Source organism: Polyergus mexicanus, unplaced genomic scaffold, assembly GCF_030449975.1.
Source record: "Polyergus mexicanus isolate NDT 795.1 unplaced genomic scaffold, iyPolMexi1.0 SCAF_25, whole genome shotgun sequence".
NCBI classification, from domain to species: Eukaryota; Metazoa; Arthropoda; class Insecta; order Hymenoptera; family Formicidae; genus Polyergus; species Polyergus mexicanus.
In genome coordinates, this window is record NW_027223345.1 from 4,428,469 (window position 1) to 4,452,585 (window position 24,117).

A 24,117-nucleotide genomic window follows, 5' to 3' on the forward strand; every position below is an offset into this window, starting at 1 on the left:
CCTCTGTTTCATCGCTCGGTAATAGGAAGTTATATCCGCGGGATTCGCGACGACCGGAGGCGCCGAACCTATCACCGTCGCGCTCTCGTGGTTTTTTTGCCCGACTACGGGCAGAGAATTCTCCTCGTAAATGGCGAACCATCCTTGTGACGTCTGTATTGGAATTCATGGCTGTCTAGGTCCGATGTATCGACTTGCAACTTCGACATCGAGCGAGCTATTTCCGTGAGCACGACTTTTGAGCTTTTTTTTTCGAATCAATGAATCGTAAGGGGAACGCGACATCAGTTTCGTCTTTACAGTCGTCTATTTCTACAGTCACAGTTTTAATCGGGCTTAAGTGCGATTAGGATAATTTGCGTAAAATGTCTTCCCAAGTTAAAAATTTCCTGGCAATAAGTAAAATTAAATTACAACCAATTGCACGAATGAGATTGATTTTAAATTATTTCAATTGTCAATCTCGACACACATATAAACGGATATAAAATCAGATTTCATATCATTTACTAATTTTTTTATAGCGAAAAAAAAAAATATATATATATATATGACCATCCGGCTACAAAACATCGAATTACTGGCTTTATCGACTAAATTCATTTTCGCACATTTGTTTCCCTATTCGTTATATTAATCGCGTGCAAAACTTATTTCGCGATACTACTCGCATAATATATTGAACGCATGTTTAATTATGCAGCTCTTCGTGTTTTGATAATCGTCGTGCTCGTATAAACTTGTATATTAATTCGCGCGATAAGATAAAACTCGCATGGTGTATCGCATTCGTTAAACATTTATAATTATATCAGATATATCGACAATCATATTTTTCCATTAGTCTTCCGACTTGGCCCGAGCGAGCAATCTAGAGCGCAACCGTTTCTACTATTTGAATGAATTTAATTTGTCATGATCGGCTTAAAACTAAATTTCCTTCTATTTTCAAGCACACTTGTGAAATTATTGTTTCGCGAACGTCTGGAGACCTAATATCGTTGTTCGCGTTCCGCGTTGTAAGTGTGCGATTACGCCGGCAAGAAAAATCTGTTGGAATATATGCGGAAAATAACAAATAATAATGGCACTTTCTTTTCTTTTCTGTTCTTATCAGACATATGCAAATTGGATTTATCCCCCTTTTCGTCGAGTAGTAGTTTTAGGATAGCAGCAGCCATTTACGATATTGGTTGACAATGTCGAATATTGTTATATAAAGCGGTACTTTATATCTCGGATGTTTCTTTCAATTAACGTAATTACTATCAGATGTTAAAAAAATTATCACCGATAATTACATCAATAATTATGTACATATTAATTTTTGAAATTATTATAAAAATATGTGAATAAAACTGACTGCTCGAGAAACAATTTCTATGTTGATGATAAAAAAAAAAAAAAATAAAATAAATGCGGTAAGAAAAATGTATAAATATTGTGTGGATTATCAAATTGCATTATACTGTACATATATTGATGCCTATGTTACGGCCATGTAATAAGTATCTCTGGTCAGACAATCAAGGAAATATAAAAAGAGATAAATTTGCACACATCATACATGATCAAAACACTCGAGGATTATACGGTAAAACGAGAATAATATTGGATTTGCACTGCACGGAGATTTCCAGTGATATTTGATTAATCGAAATCAGCTCCGAATACCTCGGTCCGCATTGCATTTACAGATGCGGATTGCGCATATCGAGGACGCATATATTATACGCGCTTTGACATCATCCTGTTAATAATCTGGTATACGTCAAGCGAGAAATGTTGAGAAAAATGGAATACGAAGCCTCATAAAATGCGGGATCAGAATGACAGGAATGAGCACAGTAAGGTGTTAAACTATCTCGTGTAATGCGTCTTTGAATCTCCTCGCGCGATTCATACATATATTATCCGCGATGTAATATTTTGACTTTGCCAGCTTGGGAGGTCTTAATGTACGGATAATATGTAATGTATTTGCCGACTCTTTCATTTTCCATTTCAAAGACTACATATAATGTGTCGCATAGAGCGATTAAGTAAATTAATTTAGACATATTTAGAAAAGAACACATATTTTATAAAGTATCTTCGAAGCAAATATGTGTTGTAATATTTTTTCAATTGGTAATATAATATAAATTAAATATATAAAAATATTCCAAAAATCAAAATATTTTTTTATCTAATAAAATATTATCTTTTTTAATCTTATATAGAATATTACAATAAAAGTAATTTAAAATTAGGATAAATAAGTGTATTTCTTTTTTCAACAATTATAGAATAGCCCACAAATTAATTTGTTTGAGACGTAGGTATAAGTATTATAATTCAGCCCGATAGTGAATCCCTTTTGACATGGATCCTGCAAGGCGCCCATTTAATTGAAATGATATCGGAGAACAGGCTCTCATAATTAATGCAGTTTTGCTTTAAATGCACTGTGTATGCGACAGTATATATATATATATATATATATATATATATATATATATATATATATATATTAATATTATTCATAGTCTCGTACGATTGGTAAACAGGAAGCATTTATATGGCGCATTCTGTGTACGGAATGGACTCGATTAAAAGAAGAATTAATTGAAGATAAAATTGATACAAGAGAAGGGAAGAAACGGAAACAGAGTGACGATATAAGAACGATCCGATATCTGCAATTTATCAGATTAAGATGATTTATAATTTGGTCGGAAGATCGAGACACTTTTCCATATCAAGCAAAAAGCTTTGCAGATTGAAAACATTTTTCGTATTTGGAAAAAATGTGAATTTACAGAGCTGTATCTCATAACTTTTTGTCAAGTTTCGTTATGAATTTATTAAGATTTATTATTATAAATATTACATTTTTATTCAAAATCAGTATAATTTCTTTTTTCACCTGAGATATTCTTTTAGTCATATTTATATTATCGAAATCATATGCATCATTAATCGAATAAAAAATTTCAAAGATTATTCGAGATAATTTTATTTAAATATAAACAATAATTTAAAAAAAAAAGTATTATCAGATAAATAAATACGATATCCAACAAGCACTGGCATAGAGATCTGTATCGCGTACTTTAATTAAATGATAAACAATTATCATTTTCTGATTATTGTTTTTAAAATAATATAATATATATATATATATATATATATATATATATATATATATAAAAAAGAATTCTGCAACGGTTTTCATTTTAATACATTTATCCTAATTTATAAGAATTTTCACGGTGTGAATATCACATCATCAGTTATCGATTGGTATTTGATGTTCTTAGATATAAGAGACGGAAGAAAAAAAATTTCTTCCGTTATGTCGATGATGGCCAATCATCCGAAATGACTTTGCATGGTATTGATACTGATCCTATCCGTGGATCAATTATTATGGTAACATCGGTATGCGCCTGAATGCATCCTACGAGAAGACAAACACGCCTTGGATCGCTCATGCATTCGAAATGCATTCGTTCCTACTGCACATCTGCCAATCGATCCGAGTAATGTTTTTGTGTAATTTTAATCGAATGATCGTACAAGACGCGGCAGGCGGATAAAGGGCCGACGATTATAATTGATTGAAATTGCGTTACATTTCGATTCCGAGAGTGCAGTCTGTACTTATGCCATTTTCGTATATTAGCGGTAATCGAATCGTTATTTTGTGACGTGATGCAGATGTTGCGATACCTGCCGTTCATACATATGGACGTTGTACATATACATTCCTCGTATTTTATGGTTATCCTTGCGTTATCGTATTCATTTATTCAAATATTGATTCTCGGGACAAACATATGCCAGATCAAGATACATACCTTTAGTGAGGCAAGTTAATCGTTAACGATTTTGGTAATGATAAAAATATTAGAGAGTTACATTTGTCAATAATAAATATAATAAATATAATATATATATATATATATATATATATATATTTAATAAATATATTCAATATACACGTGCTGTTTTTCTCATTAAATATACACGCAAAATAATAAATATTTAATTTTCAATCAATAATGTAGTTTATGTGTGTGTTAAAATACTTTCAGTGAACTGAAAATATCTTGTATTCGAAGATATAATTTTATTTAGCAATGTGTAGTAATTGAATTTAATATCAAAAATATGTTATTATAATTAAATTGAAATATATTAAAATAAAAAATATATATAATCATCTTTAATGAGTCTAAAACTCATAATTGTATTTAAATTTATAAGATATATCTCAGTCATTTAATATTGATTAAATGAAAAGCAACGTACAATGAATATCATTAATCTGTATGTATATATATATATATATATATCCACGTGAAGACATAATAATTGCATAACTGATATTTGAATTAAATAAGGAACAGAATTTTCAAAAAGATCTTCCATCGCGATATTGCGGAATATGTAGGCGTGCACCTGCAACATCGGTATATCTGATTTACGAGCGAAAAAGTTAGTTGTTCAAATTGAAACCGACGTGGAAGTTGGAAGCGAACCGAAACGTATTATTAAATTAACCGCTGTCATGTAATCGCGAAGCTAATTAATACAGTGGAAACTGATACATCGCGTTGAAGTCGATAAAATCTTTCCTCTAATTTTTCGCCATACGCGCGGACCATTTACATCCTAGCCATCAACAATAGAAAAATCAAACAAATTAATTAAAAACTAAGTAGACTCTATATTAGCGATAATATATTTCTTACATCTGTGAATATGATTTTAAGCAATTTTTTTATACTACTACGAGTATTTCGCAGAACTTGCTCAATTAACATAAGTCATTTTGACAAGAGCGACGTTACGAGGAAATTTACCATTTCTGTTGATCACAAGTCGACGGAATTCGGCTCAGAGGCCTTTAACGGAATCTTGAAGGAGCTGGAAAAGGCACTCTTGGTGCGCGTCCTCCATCTGTCGAAGAGGCAGAAATACCTTGGTGCCTCTTATCCCGGTGCGTGTAACGCATCAAGGAGAATATGTGTTGTTTACGCGGTTGCCACTGCACGCTGACGCAACACATTCTCATTAGAAACTCGTAAAACCCAGAGACGTTCCTTATGGCGAGGATGGAGAAAGGTCCGACGTAAGATCTAGGAACGAGGAGAAGGCGAAGGTAGAAACCAGTTTCCTGGGCGTTACTCCTTCGAGCAAAGAGGAGTACCTTCTTTCCAATATGAAAACCACGTCACGGACAAATAGATACCGCTACAACTTGCGAGCCCCTTTCATACCCGGTCGCTTCGCGCACGATCGTAAAAGAAAATGCGTCAGCATGCGCATGGTTTCCAATTTCATGGGCATTTTTAGAATAAATCATAAAATTGTTTACTACTTCTGAAGACTACTGAGAAAGATCATCGTCGAGATTAACGCCTTGCTTCGGCGAAAGCCTATAGCACGCTAATCACATTCGTGTCTGTCTGTTTTAACGAATTTGTAGAATTAAACAATTTTCATATACCCTAGTCTGTTATTTAGAAATGAAAAAGCCAATCGTAGATTCCAGATTTTTTATCTCTCTAACGGAGTTAAAGCCAAAGTTAAAAGCCTGTTTAATTAAATAATAACATAAATATCTGTAAAATTTTGTCTAATTCTTTATAATTAATGCAAGGTTTCGTAAAATGCAGCATAATAATAACTTATATTTTTCTGCGAATCTGTATTCAATTATTTGTAATTTTAATATTTGAAAGGTATTGGAATTTACTTAACAGAAGTAGATAGAATAAGCCAAATATATTTACGGAGTTGAATGTGATTTATGGCGCTAGGATCGACAAGTAGCGAATAATTGCGGATGTGAGATGCAGATTTATTAGAAACTGTTGAAAGCCATCGATCTCGCACTCTCGGCCGCGCATTACGCCATAAGGGGCTAAACCGGAGTGTAATAAGGCTCGACGAGAAGAGGAGAAGGTCAGTTCCTCGAGCGATGTTTACCGGCCGCCGTACGCTATGCGCATACAATTCTCTAGCGGCAATTCAATGTTCCTATCTCTCTTCTTCGACGTTTTGCAAGGTAAAGGAAACCCGGGGACGGGAAGGGACGGAACAGGCGCCAGGTTCATTAACCCGTCGTATCGAGACATCGTTGGGAGAAATGCAATTCGCCAGCTGACGATACGCTTAAGTGCAACGAATTAACCATGATGCAGGGGTGTACCGGATAAGGAGGATGAAGGAGAATCTCTAATACCGGAGAGAAAACGCGCCCGATAGAGACGGCTAATGCGAGGGGGATAGATGCGGACATCGCGGAGCTTACGATTTTTAATTTCTAATTATTGCGTAATGATCCTGCACTCTGACCTCCGACACCGACGTGCATGCAGACCTTATGTCTCGATAGAACGCGCATGGCTAAGACCCTTAGTTATGGGTTGCGATAATTGCCAATTTCCATGGGTTCTCCTTCTACTAGTTTTCGATAGAACTCACACGTGTCGGCCGATTCCGGTAGTAAGCTACGTACACGCGATAAACGCTATCCGATACGTAAAACATATCTTCTCATAAAGAGAATATTGTCTCGTTATACATCAATATACGATATGCCTTATTCGCTCTTTCTTCAATCATGTGCGAACGATTTATTTAAAAATAAAAATATATTAAGCAATCGCACGTTTAATTTCGGCTTGCGCGATACGATAGCTCAATTTAGAAATCGTTGGAGCCGTTGCGCGGAGATAGCCTTAATTAGCGAGAATGAGAAACGAAAAGAGACATACAAAAATCATTGATATTTTGTAAAAAGACTCGCGCTTTAGCAGTCGCGCATTTTCACTTTTAATTTCGACTCGCGCTACACGACAACTCGATTTAAAAATCGCTCGAGTCGTTGTGGACGTACCCTTAAACCCGGTCCATCCGAACTACGGCACAGATCATAGAGAATGCAGCTCGTGCAGCCAATATCCATTTTGTAATCTGTGCACAGACGCTTCCTACACGGATGCACGCGGAGAATCGCAGGTAGGATAGGTAGGATAGGTAGGCAGGTAGGCAGGCGAGCAGGTACGCGAACAGGATAGGTAGATTCCTAGGTACGCTCATCTCTTTTGGCCACGTTGCACATGCGAGTTGGGTATCTGATTCCCCGACGGAAGTCCCGTTCTTGCTCAATAACGTAGACGATCTGCCGAGAATAATGATTGTTTCACGGGCAACGGATTTCTACGTACAATGCATAGGACGAGTTCTCGTCCTACGGGGCATCCCGCCGTCCGTTCGTGTGTGTATCGCTCGTAGCTAAAATTAATCTCCCGGATAAAGAACGGTAACAACACACGCTCATTTCCTCCGCGATGGAAATCGTTTTAAAGAACTTCGGTGCGAGGAAATGGAATTGATTTTTATCACACCGACACAGACTACTATATGTACCGCTACTATACATCGCCCCTAACGCTAAGCCTCAGCGGATGTGAATAAATTCCTCGGAGTCGGCTCGCTATGTATGTTAGAAGAATCGATGATAAAAAGCGATACGGATTCTTAATTAGGAGTTAATCGTCAATTGTATTGAAGGTAGAATTCGTTACACCCGCGTCGTACTCGCATATCCCCGATGTGTGAGAAAGACGAGGAAAAAATTGCTGCGACCGTATTACGAGAATTGAAAGAGATGGAAGAATGTGAGTGGAGCTTCAATAACGGATGAGTGGGAAACACGCGTACGCACATTATTTCGCGGGATTGTCAGACTGGGCGATATCCAAAATTACGCACATGTCTCTTCGTATATATTTTCGACATATTTCATATTCAAATGTTCGATAATGAACAATGTAAAAATTATATATAATTAAATATTTTTTATCGAAGAAAGACATATATTATAATTATGCAATCTTTCTGTTACCTGTTTTCTACGTATAAATTAACGTTTTCTGTCGCAGATAAAATAATCGCTTCAATCGTCGTTTATCGATATCATGAGAACGTTGTAAGATCTCCGTCACGTTCGCACTCGGAATAAAACGATAACGATGCTATCTGTAAATATGTAATAAAAGGGAACATGGAACTTTGACGCCAATGTATTACGCGTAATATTATATCAAGGGTAGAGAGTTCATCAAGATCGATTCTAGATCAAAGGGATGATTCTGTCGGCGATCACCTGCCCCGTGTTGTGCCCCGACGACAGGTATTGCACCTGTAATACACCTGCATCCGATTGCCCGATTCAGAAGGAATTTATCGCTCCCCGCCGATTATCGCAAGTTTATCAGCATTGTCGGGAATTGCAAGGCAAGATTTATTATCGATACGAATTGGCATGTTAAGACAATCAATCATATTTTCAATCAAATTTTTCTTATATCCTTGTTCGCCAGCATTAATATTATTCTGAAATCTATGATTAATCTTTCCATCAATAATAATGATTATTCGATCATTATATATTTTATATAGTGGATTAAAATCTCTTATTCTAATATTATCATTTAGAAGAGATAACAAAGATGTAAATTAAAAAAAAAAAAAAATGCACCACTCATATAAAATCTAGAAAAAAATTCCGGAAGAAGACCAGACGAAATTCTCGTGAATCGGTCATTTAATTATCGATCATTATACGACCACGGTTAATTCATCAGTGGCCAAAAGGTAGGAAAAGTAGACGTAGGAAATGAGGGCGAGTTTCAATTCATTAATCCGTACCCGGAGTTTCGTTTAATTGTTATTTACGACAAACGATCACGCGATTGTCGAGAGAAGGGAAAGAGATGCCGGCGTTAAGTGGGCGAAAGGGGCAAACTAAAGGTAGAGAACGTGTAAAGATGTATGGCTGATTTAGAGGACTATAATCCGCGACAATTATCGCCGCATCGAAATATGGCTTTAAGTCACGCGGGTTTCTAAATTTATCGTCTGATATTAAAGTGCGCATGCGAAAAAGAAGTCTCTCACATTTTTCAACGCAATATGCGTCGCGAAAAGAAACGATAATAATCGATCGATTCGCGCTCTCTGCAGTTGCGATAAGTAAAAGCGACTAAAACACTTTCTAGACGATAATATATCTGATTTTATAATCTACATTTTTCTTTTTTCTTTTTTCACTCGCGTTAAAAATTTCTTCCTCCACAGAATCTCGTTTTACTCGTTTATTAATAAAATTCTGAACTCGTACGGAAACGCAGTATCGACTTTATGGCACGCATTGTAGAGCCGCTCAACCCGTTAAGTTAAAAGAACATCGTCGTGCACTTCGGCAGGCTAAATTCGAAACGGTCTGTACGTTACGAAGATATGCATTTATACCGCGCATCTATGCGTCTGGGCGCGCACGCCGCGCGTTCGACACGCCGCCCGTACGTTATGCACCTTGCGCACTCTCGGGGCCACCCTCCCCGCATCGGTCTTTCAGACGGAATGCCGCAAGTTTCGATATTTTTATCCAGGCGACGTAAAAGCCGCGACTACAATCCGCCATGCAATAAAATCGGCGACAAGCCGTGAATTCGTGACACGACGCTCATAAAGGGATTTATGCGAACGTTCGAGAGAGAGACAGAGAGAGAGTGACAATTCGACGCTTAATAGTTAATAGAAAGTCTGCGAATTCCATTTGTGTCGTATTAAGATAAATATCATTATCGTAATGCCTATATCCTTTCAAAGATTTCTATAAAATATCGCATGTAAATATTTTATATTAATATTTGAGATTATTTTAAAAATGTACCGCAAATAAAACACACGTATCAGTGTCTTAAAAGTAATAATGTGGCAGCAAAGAATTCAGAGAATTTTATAACATATATAATAAATCAAATAATCTAATGTGATTTGCAAAAATGCATCATGTATAAATACATTTATTATGTTATCTCGTTATAAATTCTAGCTTGACAGCTTTATAACTCTATTGTTCTTATCATACAATCTTGCAGATCATAAGCGGCGCTGCGTTACTAAAGACATTCCAAACGGTATGTAGTAATAAACCTATTTGTAGTTACAACTTTCGCACGACAGGGAAGTAATCGAAGCCAGATTAAACCGATACATATGTTTAAGAAGGACATTCACCGTTATAAAGACATAATAAACAATACAAAGATGATGTAGACATGTTAATATTGTATTTTATCAGTTCAGAATATTTCATTTAGAACGTTTCATTAACTTTCGCATAAACTTTGTTAAGTAAAAAAATATCACTACTTTAAATTGTTAATAAAATTTTCTTTCTCATTCGTAAATCCTTGCAAAATTTTATTAAAATTCATTAAAGTTCAAATTCTCACCCATTGCTCTTACTTTTGAATTTTTCGAAACATTTCATCCATCTCAATTTAAATCTTGTATAGATGTCTTGTTAAATAATCTTAACCAAAGGGATACGTGGAAAATCATTTTGAAATATCTACGTAGCTACATTACGAAATATGAGAAAGCAAAATATTAGAATTAACAATTGTATGATTAATAACATACAATTTGAATCGCAATTTTTTTTATCATTTTACCGTCAATAGCTTTAGTTATCAACGATCTACATTTGATGCAAATGTCAGACACGTTTAAATGTACTTTCAGATAATCAATTGCATTTTCAATTGCATAATAGAGATTATACCATCTGCCTTAATAGTGATACACAAGCGCAATTAATCGACATTATCGTAAATAAAGCAGGTGATGACATCAGTAATTCTGAATCAAACTTACTCGTTGTATAATCTCGTTGTAAAATATCATCATTATAGAATAATTTGTTTTCTCAAGTATTGAGAATTATAATCATAGACCTAATCAATTTTAAGATGAAAAATATCATGTTAATAATTATATTTTTTATAATTTTTTTGTTTGTAATAATAACATTTATATGAGTCTATTGGAATAATAAAAAATTAATTGTTAAAATAATTAAAGATTGTTCTAAAAAATATTCAAGCAGATCTAGCATATAGATTAAGTTCCATCATAAATTTTTGATATTAAATAATTATGGAAAAAAAAAAAAAAAACTGTGTGTGTGTGTATCAGAAAAGCACGTACGGTCTCGAAAAGAATGTCTTTTCGATTAGGCAAACTGTGTTTGAAATGCTCGGCTCTTTTTTTCCGCAGAAGATCCGATATATCGAAGGAGAAAGAAATTGATTCAGCGATAAAGATTGAGAGAAGTGCAAAGATCTTATTGTTAGTACAAAGCAAGAACGACAAAGGGATTGCGTCATCGCGCTAAATCTCAACCATCCGAGGATACGTAATCAATGTTCAATCGGTACAATTGATTGATGCCTTTCCTATGTCACGTTGACATTTTGATTCGGATAACTACAAAAGACGGTTTCCACAAAAGCTAAAAATATATTACGTATATATCTTTGTGATAAAAATATGGATATAATATAAATTTATTCAATTCTTTTTATATATTAAGAAGCGCAAGGCACTTTAATTGCGTCCATTTATTTTCGCTCTATCGTATATATATATATATATAAATTTTACACGTGGTTTTCCACATGTACATTCTATAAAAAATATTATGCAAACTCACCGTGATGCCTTCGGGCCGTCGTAATCTTTTAAAGAACGATGTTCTTCTAAATGGCCGAAAAGATTCTTCAATTCAGAGAGCTGCTGGTTCCTTTCTATCATGGATTCTCTCAGAATCTAAAATACATACAAATATATATATATATATGTGTGTGTGTGTGTGTGTGTGTGTGTGTGTGTGTGTGTGTGTGTGTGTGTGTGTGTGTGCGCGCGCGCGTGTACGCGCGCGCGCGTATGAGAAAAGTTTCAAACTATATAACGCTTACAATTTCTATATAGGAGATAAGTTTGTAAATTTATTTAAATTTTATCTTTTTTCGTATTATTTCTCTAAAAAAATTTATCCACGCAGTTGATTCATCTAAATATATTTAACAAATAAGTAAAAATTTTTGCTTAGAGCATAATATTCTGTGAATAATAAGCAAAGAGAGAGAGAGAGAGAGAGAGAGCAGAGAGCTATTACAAATATATAATTGTGCAATAATCTGCGCAAAATTATGTTTCTATTTCTTTCCATATAAAGTACAATACATATCAATTTAAAAGTAATTAATATATAATCGCAATTGTATATGCAATAGAAATATTCTGTGAATATTTTTACTTTGAATATAAAAATATTTCGAAAATTTAGATTATTTTTTTTTAATACAAACTATTATGTTTAATATCATTATTATATGCATAGAAAAATATTATTTTGCTACATTTGTGGAGAAACATTGCAATATTTTTCGCATTTATAGAAATAAAGACTTAAACTATGGATTAACTACAAATTTAAAGAATTAGCAAAAAGGAGGCCGTGCAAGTTTCGTTTAGAAAGAGAATTGCGTCGTTAAACCTTAATCGTGCCAATCTTGTCCTCCTTCACTGTACACGGCATAGAGCAAGATTAAAATTAAGAAAGAACAGAGAGAGGAAAGAGAAGGAGGAGGAGAGAAGGAGGAGGAGAGAAGGAGGAGGAGAGAAAGACTAGAGAGATGGAACGAGAAGGAGGAGGAGAGTCGAGTAGCGCGGATAAATAAAAATAAAAAAAAAAGAAAGAAAAGAAAAGAAGAGAAAAAATCGGAACCTCCTTGAAAATAAAATCGGTTTTCCGATAACTGGTTATTTGCTCGCACAAGTGGCTCGCTGACTGGGCGAGCACGTCGGAAGCGGTTTTCGCGTGTAATATTATCGAGTTATCGGTAGGATAGAAGAGCATTGATCGTGCCGGGTAGGAGCCCGGGGAAATGGACGAACGCGAAGAAAGAGACGAGAAGGGGGTGCGCCTGCGGGGATGAAGGAGAGAAGGGGGAGGAAAAGATCGGTGGATAGAATAGCATGAGGAGAGAGATGTGCCGAGGGTAGACGAACGTGCATTGCGCGAGTACAATATATCCGCGTGATTACAATATGTCGGGGCTCGAGAGACCAATATCAACCTGAAGTCGGCTCAGCCAATGCTGATAATCCCTATTGTTGATGCCTCCACTCGACTGCCTCTCGCGAATGGATACATCTTGTTTCAAAATTTTCGAATGGCTCCAGCGTAGCGAATATATCGACACGGAGGTGGAGATGCTGGGGTATGATAGAAAATTCCTTCTGAAGTATCTCCGTGATTTCGGCAAGGATTTGAAAATTATAGAAATACACACAACGTGAAGTTTCATCGATTTCAAATGAATTGCGAGGAGGAATACGTAGGAAATTTTAACGAGAGAATCTATCTTTTCCGCTTTTGACCTCGGAGGTTTTCATTTAGCTTTCAAGAATATTTCCGAATAAAATTCTCGTTGAGATTTCTCGATTAGAGTGATAAGAAGTATGCCAACTACGCTCTCGATTCAATTCAATGTTATCAGCTGCCAACCATTTTGAATTTCAAAAACTTGTATCTTCACATTAAATGTAAAATTTTCACGAGAGAGATTAAAGATGTTTTCAACATAAAAATACATTTTATTACAAAAAGAAAAAAGAAACGTAAGCTTTATGGATTATTTCACTAGAAGACAAAGTAAACACATATACATCTTGAGCTTCCATGAATTGTCACAAAATTTTTCTGCCAAACATAATATTGTCTTATATATTCTAATAAATATATTTGCTTCAATTGCCGTAAAGTCGACTTTAGCTAATAAATAAATAAATCGAAAATTACGTGCATCGCTCGTTCGATCCATTATCGAACCGGCGGTTTTTGCGCTCGAGACCGCGTTAGAAGAAAGAGAGGTCGGAATGGCGGATATGTGGACGGCAAAAGAAACGAAACCTGTCCTCATCGTTTATGCTCGGTGTCGGCAGGCTAGTAGGCCGCCTTTCACACATCCCACACGAATCTGACGACGACGAAGCTCTCGGTCTCTTTCAAAACAATTACACATTCTTCCATGCCAGAGTTCTCCCACGTCCTATCGTCTTGTCGCAATATTACCCGTAGTAGTGCCCTTTGCCGTTTTCCGTTAATGGATCATAGCGAATGCGCGCAATTTACTCAAAGAATTAGCATAAAGAAAATGTCGCCATAGCTTGTATTCTCATTTGTCAAGGCTGTGATTTATCGCCCTCGATCGGCGACCATTACTATATTTCTAAGTCATCGGGAGTACCGGCAAAACAGCCTCTGGAGGAATTAATAATATTACGTTCACTGTGATACGTCTATCGAATTTCTTGTACAAATATATTATACCGCTTATGCTTTTTAATTACAAATTACTTGTAATTCTTGATATTAATTATATTCATTTAATGCCATTAATGATATGAATTATATGATATTGATAAATCCATTTATAATTTCAGAATTGAAGACAAGTTCGTCCATCTACAGAGTCGTAAGTTTTATGTATAATATGCATGCTTCTTTATAAAATCGTGATTCCTTAAAAAATAATAGTATAATTATATATGGTATTTATATAGAATTATACTTAGAAAATGATTATTTTTGTTAATCCGATTGTGCTCTAATTCTATTAAAGAATTATCCAATTAATCGCTAATATTAGATTAATAATCCTATTACAAAAATATATGCGTAATCTTTTTCTATTTTTACGTGCTGTGATTTTCTTTCAAAATTATATATGATAATAATAAAATTAAATAAAATTAAATTATAGATAAAATTATAAAAATATAGATAAAATTATAGAATAAATTGTAGGTAAAATTAAATTTGTAGATTGATATAAGATCGAAAACCAAGTAGCTTAAGACTGTTTTTCCGTCATGATTTTTCCCCGAGCTATTTCCCTACCGATGCTGTCATATACCTCATTTCACCTACCAGAAGCAGCCATCTCGATTTACGATCCCTCCGCTCTCATCCTCGTGCACGCGGAAGAGCGCATGACAGGTTTCCCATCTTGCGCCTTCACGGAAAACATTCCACATTCCGATAAAAATGATGGACGATGCAATTTTTGAGCACCTCTCTCGCGCTAGAGGAATTAAAAGGCTTTATCGTAACTCGCGACGTGTTTGATACGACGATACATATAAAGAAGCGTTTAAAAATGTTTTAACGAATCGAATGGTATGGACAGCGATAAAAAAATTTTGCCCTCATTATTAATAGCAATCGATCAAAGGTAACAATAAAGAGAACAAGTTTTAAAGCTGTTTGAAGACACCCATGTGTGTTTGTAAGAAAGAAGAAACTATACGGTTTATAAAAACGAGGAAGAACGGTAAGCCTGTAATTTTATGGATTTTAATAATTACGTTTATGACAGGTGAAGACAAGAAATAGGATTCTAGTAATTATTATTACTACAGATGTTGTAATTGAAACGTGAGATTTTGCGCAAAGATAGCTGCACCTTTCGCAAAAACACGCTGTTTAATCCAAAGCTATCGCTAACGCTTAAATGTATACATCCTGATCTCGATAAACGATCAATTTAATCGGCTCAGGGTGCGCAAATCAAAGATTAAAAAAAAAAAGGAACTCATCGTACGGGATACCCAGATACACGTGCTCTCGTAATATCAACCCAAATCTCTATTTTGTATGAAAAATAATTTCTCGGGGCTGGTTTAATATTATATTAAATATCGCGGGCTATTTACATCGAATCAATATCGATATTTAATTTCGTCGATCGTTACAATAGCAGTTAATTCGATTTTTTTTTTAAATCCAAACGCGCGATCCCACGATCGCATATGATATTTATCGGCATATATACGGCCTGATAAGACGGTGCCATCTGATTTCGTAATCGTTTCTTTCGATTTCTGTTCAATTAAGGAGCGATGACAGAGGCTACAATATTAATTAACTGAAACAAGAACAGATGCAATGCGTGTACGCAATCGGATAACTAATCGGATTGTAACTTTAATCCTCACTGCTTATATCATTACTTGTAGAAGCTGCCTCTCACGCAGATCTCGTATAATCATTCGGTAAATCGCACACTTTTTGCATTTTTTTCGCAGACAAACCATCGCAATTCGAAGCGAAACTGCACCGATAGGCGTAAAAAGGTTTATAGCCTCGGACAATTTTTCGATGAAATTGTTTTCATATTTACTTTATCTTGAATATTATTCGCATCGTAAAGAAGTTTATGTTACTTTAAAACGCGGTTGCTAATTCGATGGAAAATATGACAGTGTTTATCGAAGCTCGAGCGTTACAGGAATTATTTCTAAAGTTTAAAATATAAACATATTCAACAATCCGATTATCCAAATTCTCAATGTTTTCTTTTATTTACTTTTAATTTAGTTTTAATGTAGCTTACACAATCTCATTGTGATATAAAATTATCTTTCGACATTTTTTTCTTTTTTTTTTAATAAATAAAAAGATGAAATATACAATATATAATAATTAGAACAAAAATTAGAGCAGGTAAAAATTGATTTATTTAACTCCTTTTTTTAGATGTATAAAAATATCACTATTGATTAAAGTATTCAGAAGTCTAAAATTTTTCTATTAATTTATTATACTTATTCACGCGATTCTTATCATTCACGAATTTTCAATGTCCCATCGACCTTATCCACATGCTGTCCTACTAGTGTCGTTTATATTTTACAGCAGAGTAATATCTACCTGTCCGGACTGCAGCGGAAACTGCCTGAGATTTCTCGAATGCGTATTCATATTTCTGTCCGCCGCCGTGCCGCAGTATGCACGTGGGCGCCAAAGTGGATGCGCGCATAAATTCGCTCGCGGTACGTTAAAAGATGTGAAGTGATTTGGAGCGTGCGCCGCATAACAGGGCGAGAAAAAGGTACGCGTCTTTGCGAGTTACATCCGAGTAAACGCGCGCGTACGAAGCCGTCTCCTCTCTCGTGTGTATATATATTTATATATATATATGATAAAATATACTTAGGCAAATATTGAAACTAAATACACCCGCGTTATTTTTTTACTCGCGATCGTACTCCACAAATATAGCCCCTCTCTGTCCCTCCTTCCTCCGGATTACGCACCGCGAAACGTTAATAACGCGTTGTTAGCGATAATAAGCGTCCCCGTTAAATTATTATATACATTGCGATATTTTTAAACGGTGACTATTGTGTGCCCGCCCGCGGACATTCTATTCTCATGTTCTACGTATCGTACGCAAATACACGCTGCGTAAATTACAGCCTGACGGATGTCCGTGATACGAAAAGTGACGCGAAGAAATTGGTGGTATTGTAAACGTTTACTTTCACTCTAAGCAGCCGATTATTTCCAAAAGTATACCCGCGCGCGTAGTAATTGCTGAGTCGACGGTCGGTTGCGCAACAAAAACGGCGGTTCGGTCTAATCTTATCGTGTCCATTGTTGAGTTAACAGTAATTGTAGTTTACGGAAACGCAACAGCTCTCTCTCTCTCTCTTTCTCCGTGGCTACTGGCGACGTATAAAGTAATTACCGCGATTCGCTGTTATGATTTTCGTGGGGAACGAATACCTCGAGTACGGTGGTCTTCCCCGAAGGGCGCGGCACTCATATCCGACTTCCGTTCGAGAGAAGCGTGTTCGGGGTATATCCATCTATCAAATAAATTTTAAAATATCGCCACTTAAGCATTTAAGCCCTTTCGCTTATCTATTCTAAAAAAATTCGAGCCTTTAATAACAATCAGAGATGGGTTTAAAATATTTTCACTAATATATATATAAATAATACATATTTTTAATTACTTGACAAGAAATAAAAAAATTAATTAAATTCGTAGATTCGTATTATATACGTATATAAATAGAATAGTGATATAAAAATAATTTTGCACATTTATAAATTCTAGTTATATATTTTATTCTGTCGTATATGAAAAATACTATCATATGTAATTCTGTCATGTATACAGAAGAAAAAAAAGAAAGAAAAAAAAAATCTAAAATTAATTACTAAAATTAAAACTAATATTAATAAAATTCAATATTATGTCAAAATAACTATGCGCTAATTATATATGTAAGAATATTATTGAAATTTTTATATAGATTGATAAGAATGAGACGGATCCTAAAATGTGCGAGTCGAAATCCGTCTGTTAGCGATGTACGGGGGAAGGGGGGGGGGGGGGAGCGCCTCTTAAAGCTGAGTAAGATCGATGGGTCATTTCCGATAATTATTGTCGATGTGGGGATATTCTAATACCGCCTTCCCTCGGCCGTATTGGCCATTAGCATAATCATATTATGCGAGTGCATTCTGAGCGCGTGTAGGTCGATGGCGAGTGGGATAAATAGGCGGGTTTGCGTGCGAATAAGCTGCCTTGGAATTTCATCTTACGGCATCGACGAGCGAGGGAGATGCGGAATGAAAGACGGGAAGAACGTGATTATTTCTACCGTTTTCCCATTGCCGCCGTACAGGGGGACGGCCGTCCTAAAATTTATTATTATAAATTTAAACACCAACAACCACGCAGAGCATTAATATGCTAATGTAGTATTCTATAATTATCTCACGTGCTTCCGCGTAACCGTTAAATCGCTGTCTAAAGCCTTACATACGATAGCCTTGAAAAGGCGGTTGAACTTTTCTTTTAATCCTTTTCGCAATAAGAAGTTATTTAATCGTATGGTAAACGTGTTCATCCAGAAATAACAAATTACAAGGCTTTAACGACACTCTACGATTCACGTATTAAATATTATCCAACTCCATAATTATGTTCTATAAATACAAAGCAGAACCGGGGGTTTATTCGCGTCGTCGCATGCGCATACGCGAAACTTTTACCTAATACACTATGAATCCTTATTACGGTAGACGCGCATAAAGAGCAAGCAATTATAAGAGAACCTCGAGGGTTTAAGCGCAACAATTATTCGCGTATGTTGTCGCTCGTAAACGCGGACGCTCGTCCAATCCTCGGGCACTAAGAAATTAGGCAAGGCTCTCTCGCGCGGAGAAAGTCGGCGTTTAACAAGGGCTTTGAAAATCGCGCACGGATAAAGGTTAACCGCGGTAAAAGGAAGGGAAGGGAGAATAAAGCGGGGAAAGGATCGTTACAGCTCATTAGCCTTATCGCCCTGTCCATCGCTTAACCTCACGCCTTTGCGCCGCGGCAAGACGACAAGCGGCCCGTAAGGCGGGAATATCGCGGAATTTTAATAGAACATCAATTTAACGACATCGACGATTTCGTGACGGCGCCGGATCATATCGCGACGACAAAAAAAAAAAAAAAATTCAACCGGTACTCGTCGACGTAACGAACGCGCGCTGCTGTTTGTCGTACACACGCTCGCTTCTGTGTGTGACGTAAGACAATAAATTCCGCAAACGAGGGCCCGAGCCCGATCGAAAGGTCGCCGCGAAAGACGGAACGGCCACGGATATTCTCCGCTTGATTTATGCACCTACGAAAGATCGCGAAGATCGTCGTGACTGATTCGAAAGACAAGTGGAATAAATGCCAGGATACCGGGGATCAAGTTCCACGGAAATCTGTATCGACGTTTCCACGTTTCTCGCGGAGATTTGCCCCCCGTCTCTCTCTCTCTCTCTCTCTCTCTCTCTCTCTCTCTTTATCCCGCTTCCATTCGTATCGTGGCATGGCGAGAGATTAATTGCGACGGAATTTCATCATTATTCCACGAATAACACCGTGCAATTATTTTCCTGCGTTCTTCTCTCTCTCATTAATATTTTTAAAAAATTACGAGATTTACAAAAAGCGATATTGAACGATGACTGTAAAGATAAAAGAGCGAATCGATATATTTCGTAGAGATTTAATGAATAAATAAAAAAAAATGTATCAAATGTTACAAATTTTTTATAATTTTTATAAAATGTTAAAATTACGCGATCAATCGTGGGATAGTATTCTTATATTTATGTTACGCATTTTATGAAAGAGATTGAAACCAATAATGTTTCGATGAATTCAGATTTCCATGACACGGGCACACGAAAATGATCTTTCTATATTTATTCACGACAATGGAAACGTGACAATCGAAACGAGGCAAGGTACATTTTTTTCGTGTCTCTGTGATATGAAAAATTAAATTTATCAAAGTTACATCGAATTCAATTTAGCATAAACTCTGACGAGATACTACGGAACTTCAATATTCAAATACTTGACATCATATATTTTGCGCTCTTTTAAGCAATATTAACTACAAGTATAAGACAGAAATAATTCTATTTATTTGATAAAAAAATATTAATTTATTTTACGGAACCAATGGCAAAACAACATGGGCATTGATATGAAATTATGATAGACCACGCATATATTATCTTTCGAGATATTATGAAAATACATGATACTGCATTTATTTTCCAATAGTCTTAAGAGAGAGAGAGAGAGAGACTTGCTTAGGCGCGAATAAGTGTTTACTCAGCTCTCACATCTTAAAACGATTCCTCCCTCTCTCCAATCTCTCCCTATCTCTCCGATAGTATCAGTCGAGATCACTCGAAGAGTTTCACACACTTTCAAACATCGTTAGTTAAATCTATTTTCGCCCAACGTAGGTGTCAACGGTGGTATTCCGATCCACGTGGGCTTTGGTTGAGTAATCATCGTCTTTCATGCTATTGTCATGATTATTCGACTCCAGTCCCGTATGGCAATCATTTTCGAACGAAAGCCATTTTCTTGCATCGTGCTTGTCATAATATTTGTATATCGCAATCTACTAGTTGAATATTCCTTCGCGCAGCTCCCATTCCTGTCTCTCTTACACCGTAAACTCCGTTCATTTCTCTTTAATGTAACGTCATACTCTGGTAAAAATACATGGCGCTGTAGTGATGTTTGTCGCGAAATATATTTATGCAATTTCACCAATATCGGCCTTTATTTACGAGCCGACGTATAATTCCACGTAATAATGGACATACGATATTATCTGAGAATATTTCTTATTTCAAATACTATTTCCTTGTAGAAAGCACGCTTTCTTGAGAAGCACTCGTTTGAGTCTTCCGTGTGTATATCTTACGAATTCAAAAATATTAAAAAATTTTAAATATAAATTCTATTTTATATTTCACACTATACATGTTATTATATTTTCGTAATATTATTTATTCACATATTTAATTTACCAATCAATCTTTCAATTACCAAAAATGTCAAGCATATTACTTGCTTCAATCGATCCTACCTTTCCCGAAACTAATCGCGAAAATATTACAATTTTCGTCAACTTTTTTTACGTCAGATATTTGCGAATTCGAGAAAGCTATACGCGAGTTGCGCGCGCATACACAGAAACAGAGAAACGGTCGGCTTACGCCGCTCCCACGGGTTCCCAGGACGAAGATGAAAGAAGAGCGCTGATACCGCGTGTAGGAGAAGGCAATCATCTCTCGCGAAGGAGACTGCGGAAAGAGAGAGAGAGAGAGAGAGAGAGAGAGAGAGAGAGCCTTGGCGTGTAGCCTCAAGACGCAGCTACAGCCGGATGATTCGATTTGATGGCATTAATCAGCGACGAGCTGGCGCGGATTAAAGTCGCGCCTTCGAGCGGTATAACGTTTCAATTTACCGCACGAGCATTCGGAAAGGTACGCGGGTCGAACGGTTAATACCGTCGTGCCGACCATCTACAGTTTAATCACCTTTATTTGTACTCGCGAGTTCGCTGCGAATAACGTCGGTGTCGTTTGTTATCTGAATTCCGAAAGCGTAGATTATTATGTTAGAGAGGATAGCCTTATGGATCTCGGCTTAATATTTCACTTTAAACGAAAAATTATGTAACGATTCGTAATCATCGTGTGTATTAAAGTGGAAGAGAGAGAGAGAAAGAGATAAGTTAGACAAGTGATAAAATTTAACTTGGATATTAAAAAATTATTAATTCGATAAAAATGTAATTTTATTAGTAATTTATTATATATATTATGCTGTACTTTTTCTTCTCTCTCTTCATATTACAATTATAATTATAATTTCAAGAAAAAAAAAAAAAAAAAAAAACTTAAGATTGATTTTTTTATAATAAATATTTTATTTTCGCTACTATTTTCCATATAATTGATTTTTGCTCGAGTGTCCCGTACCACTTGATACAAAATAAAATTCAACTACATCAGCTTTATCGTAAACGACATTATCGCAATTATTTTCATTAAATCTTTGATGTCTGACAATGAATAGTTTATATAGCAAAGCGGATTAAGAATGATCGATAAGAATATTGTGAAATGGATCATTCTCCGCGCTCGTATTCCATTGATCGATAAATGTACTTAAAATGTATTCCATTCGTCGTTTTATGCGCTTCATTACGGTGGACATTGCAAGCAATCGCACATGTGATACACGTGGCATAGTAAATTGTAAACCGGCTATTGCCTCACCGACACAAATGAAAGTTTTGTATCGGCGCCGAGAAAATGACAGCTTTCACCAATAGCGTTGATGTAATTTCTGATTAGTAAATTAGCGATCCCGCCAAACGTATTACGGAATCATCATTACGTTTGAACGTTATACCCGCGCAAATCGTTGATTTTACTTTCAGTTTCTCCAACAAATGCTTCACTTCCACATCATGAGGTAAGAAATTTCAAGCTAATTCTTCTCGTTTCATAAAAATATGAATATTAAAAAATAAAAGTAATCAACTTTTTTTTATAATAGTTAATTCAATTTATTACTATACGAAGGATTGCGCAAGTTAAAGGCTCAGATAGCACGTAACGTTTTTATAATAAAAATTTTTATGCGCAGTTGCGTGTAACCTGTTGTCGTTTCAAAATCATTCTCGTAACATACGGAGAATGTAAATTTTCAAGTTCCGTTTCCTTTGCCGACATGACTCTCTTTGCAAGACCTTTATTCCAATTTACGCATGACAGGCTGTTCATGCAGCTGCTAAAGGTGTTAATGAACTTCTTTTGTTCCGTAGTTTCTTATTAACACCTCGATCGTTCTTTGACGATGCTCGATAGAATCGTTACTCATCAAAATTCGGGCGCAGCTGTGAGGGCATCGGTAACTCTTCTCCCTTTCCCCTCTCCTTTTCGATCCCCCCTCCCCCCTCCTTCTCATTCGCACGCAAATTCATCGATATACCCATCGATCGATCGATCGATCGATCGATCGCGTAATCGCCTTGTGCAAGCGCAATAGACGAGGAATAAAAGGAGACGCGTGTTTAACGCACGTGAAACTTTTTATCACGCGGCTCGCCGATCCTAGCTCTTCTCGTCGCGTGCGTCGGACAAAATCGAAGAAAAATTAGAATAACTTTTTCCGAGACGAAACGTGAACCTGAAAATTTCTTCTGATCTTGAGGAACGCGGTTAATACCCGGATAATCCGTGCGCTTGTTCTCATAACGAGCCCGACCGAGAGCGGAGTCGCGAGAGATTATTCAAATTAGAGGCAACGAACCGTTCCTCGTACAGCCTTCTAGAAAATTACTTTCGATCACTATTCTGTCGTGAAAGAGAAGGTAGGGTTCCGATATAATTGCTACTAGGAACGACATAATTGACGATGTCAGGACATGTTGACATTGAAGATCGTCGAGAATCAGTTTCGTTTTGGCATATCAAGAGTATTTATAAGATTGATTACGCAATTATAGACAGTGTAATCATCCATGCCTTCATCTAGCGGTCTAAAAAACGATAGGCATAAAATACGCGATCTTTTAAAAAAAGTATGTATGCGAAAATCAGAGGATGACTCGAATTGACTCATTGTAATTAGAACCTGTCGAAGAACTGAACGCGTACTCTTTTAGTACTTGCTTCTTTAGCATCACCCTGTGATAGCAAAAAGAAAGCTTAAGATAAGACGAGCAAGAGTTAATAAAAAGACATGCGTTCTCTTCACACGCATTTCTTTCGTTCTGCGCTACTTTAGTGATATTAAATATTGCCTATTTAAATATAAAATGTAAATATTTGTAATTCGCTAATAATAAAAATTGTATTTGCAAATCATGGATAGAAAATACAAGCCAAATGATATTGATTCGATATATATTTATGAGAAATTATATCCACATTATCTATATTACTAAAACAGCTACTTTATATATTTTAATATCTGATAGAATAGAAGAGACGAGCCTATAATCAATAAATTTCTTTACGTCTTGAATTTATCA

General features: G+C 35.9%; 1 protein-coding gene across 1 annotated transcript in view; it reads right to left on the reverse strand.

Annotated features, from left to right (window-relative positions):
• Mesr6 (misexpression suppressor of ras 6) overlaps positions 1-24,117 on the reverse strand; it is a 570,073-nt gene that overhangs the window by 120,635 nt on the left and 425,321 nt on the right. Inside the window, exon 6 of the mRNA XM_070313825.1 lies at positions 11,564-11,679. Coding sequence (XP_070169926.1) covers positions 11,564-11,679 — 116 coding nt within the window. The remainder of the gene's footprint in view (positions 1-11,563; positions 11,680-24,117) is intronic.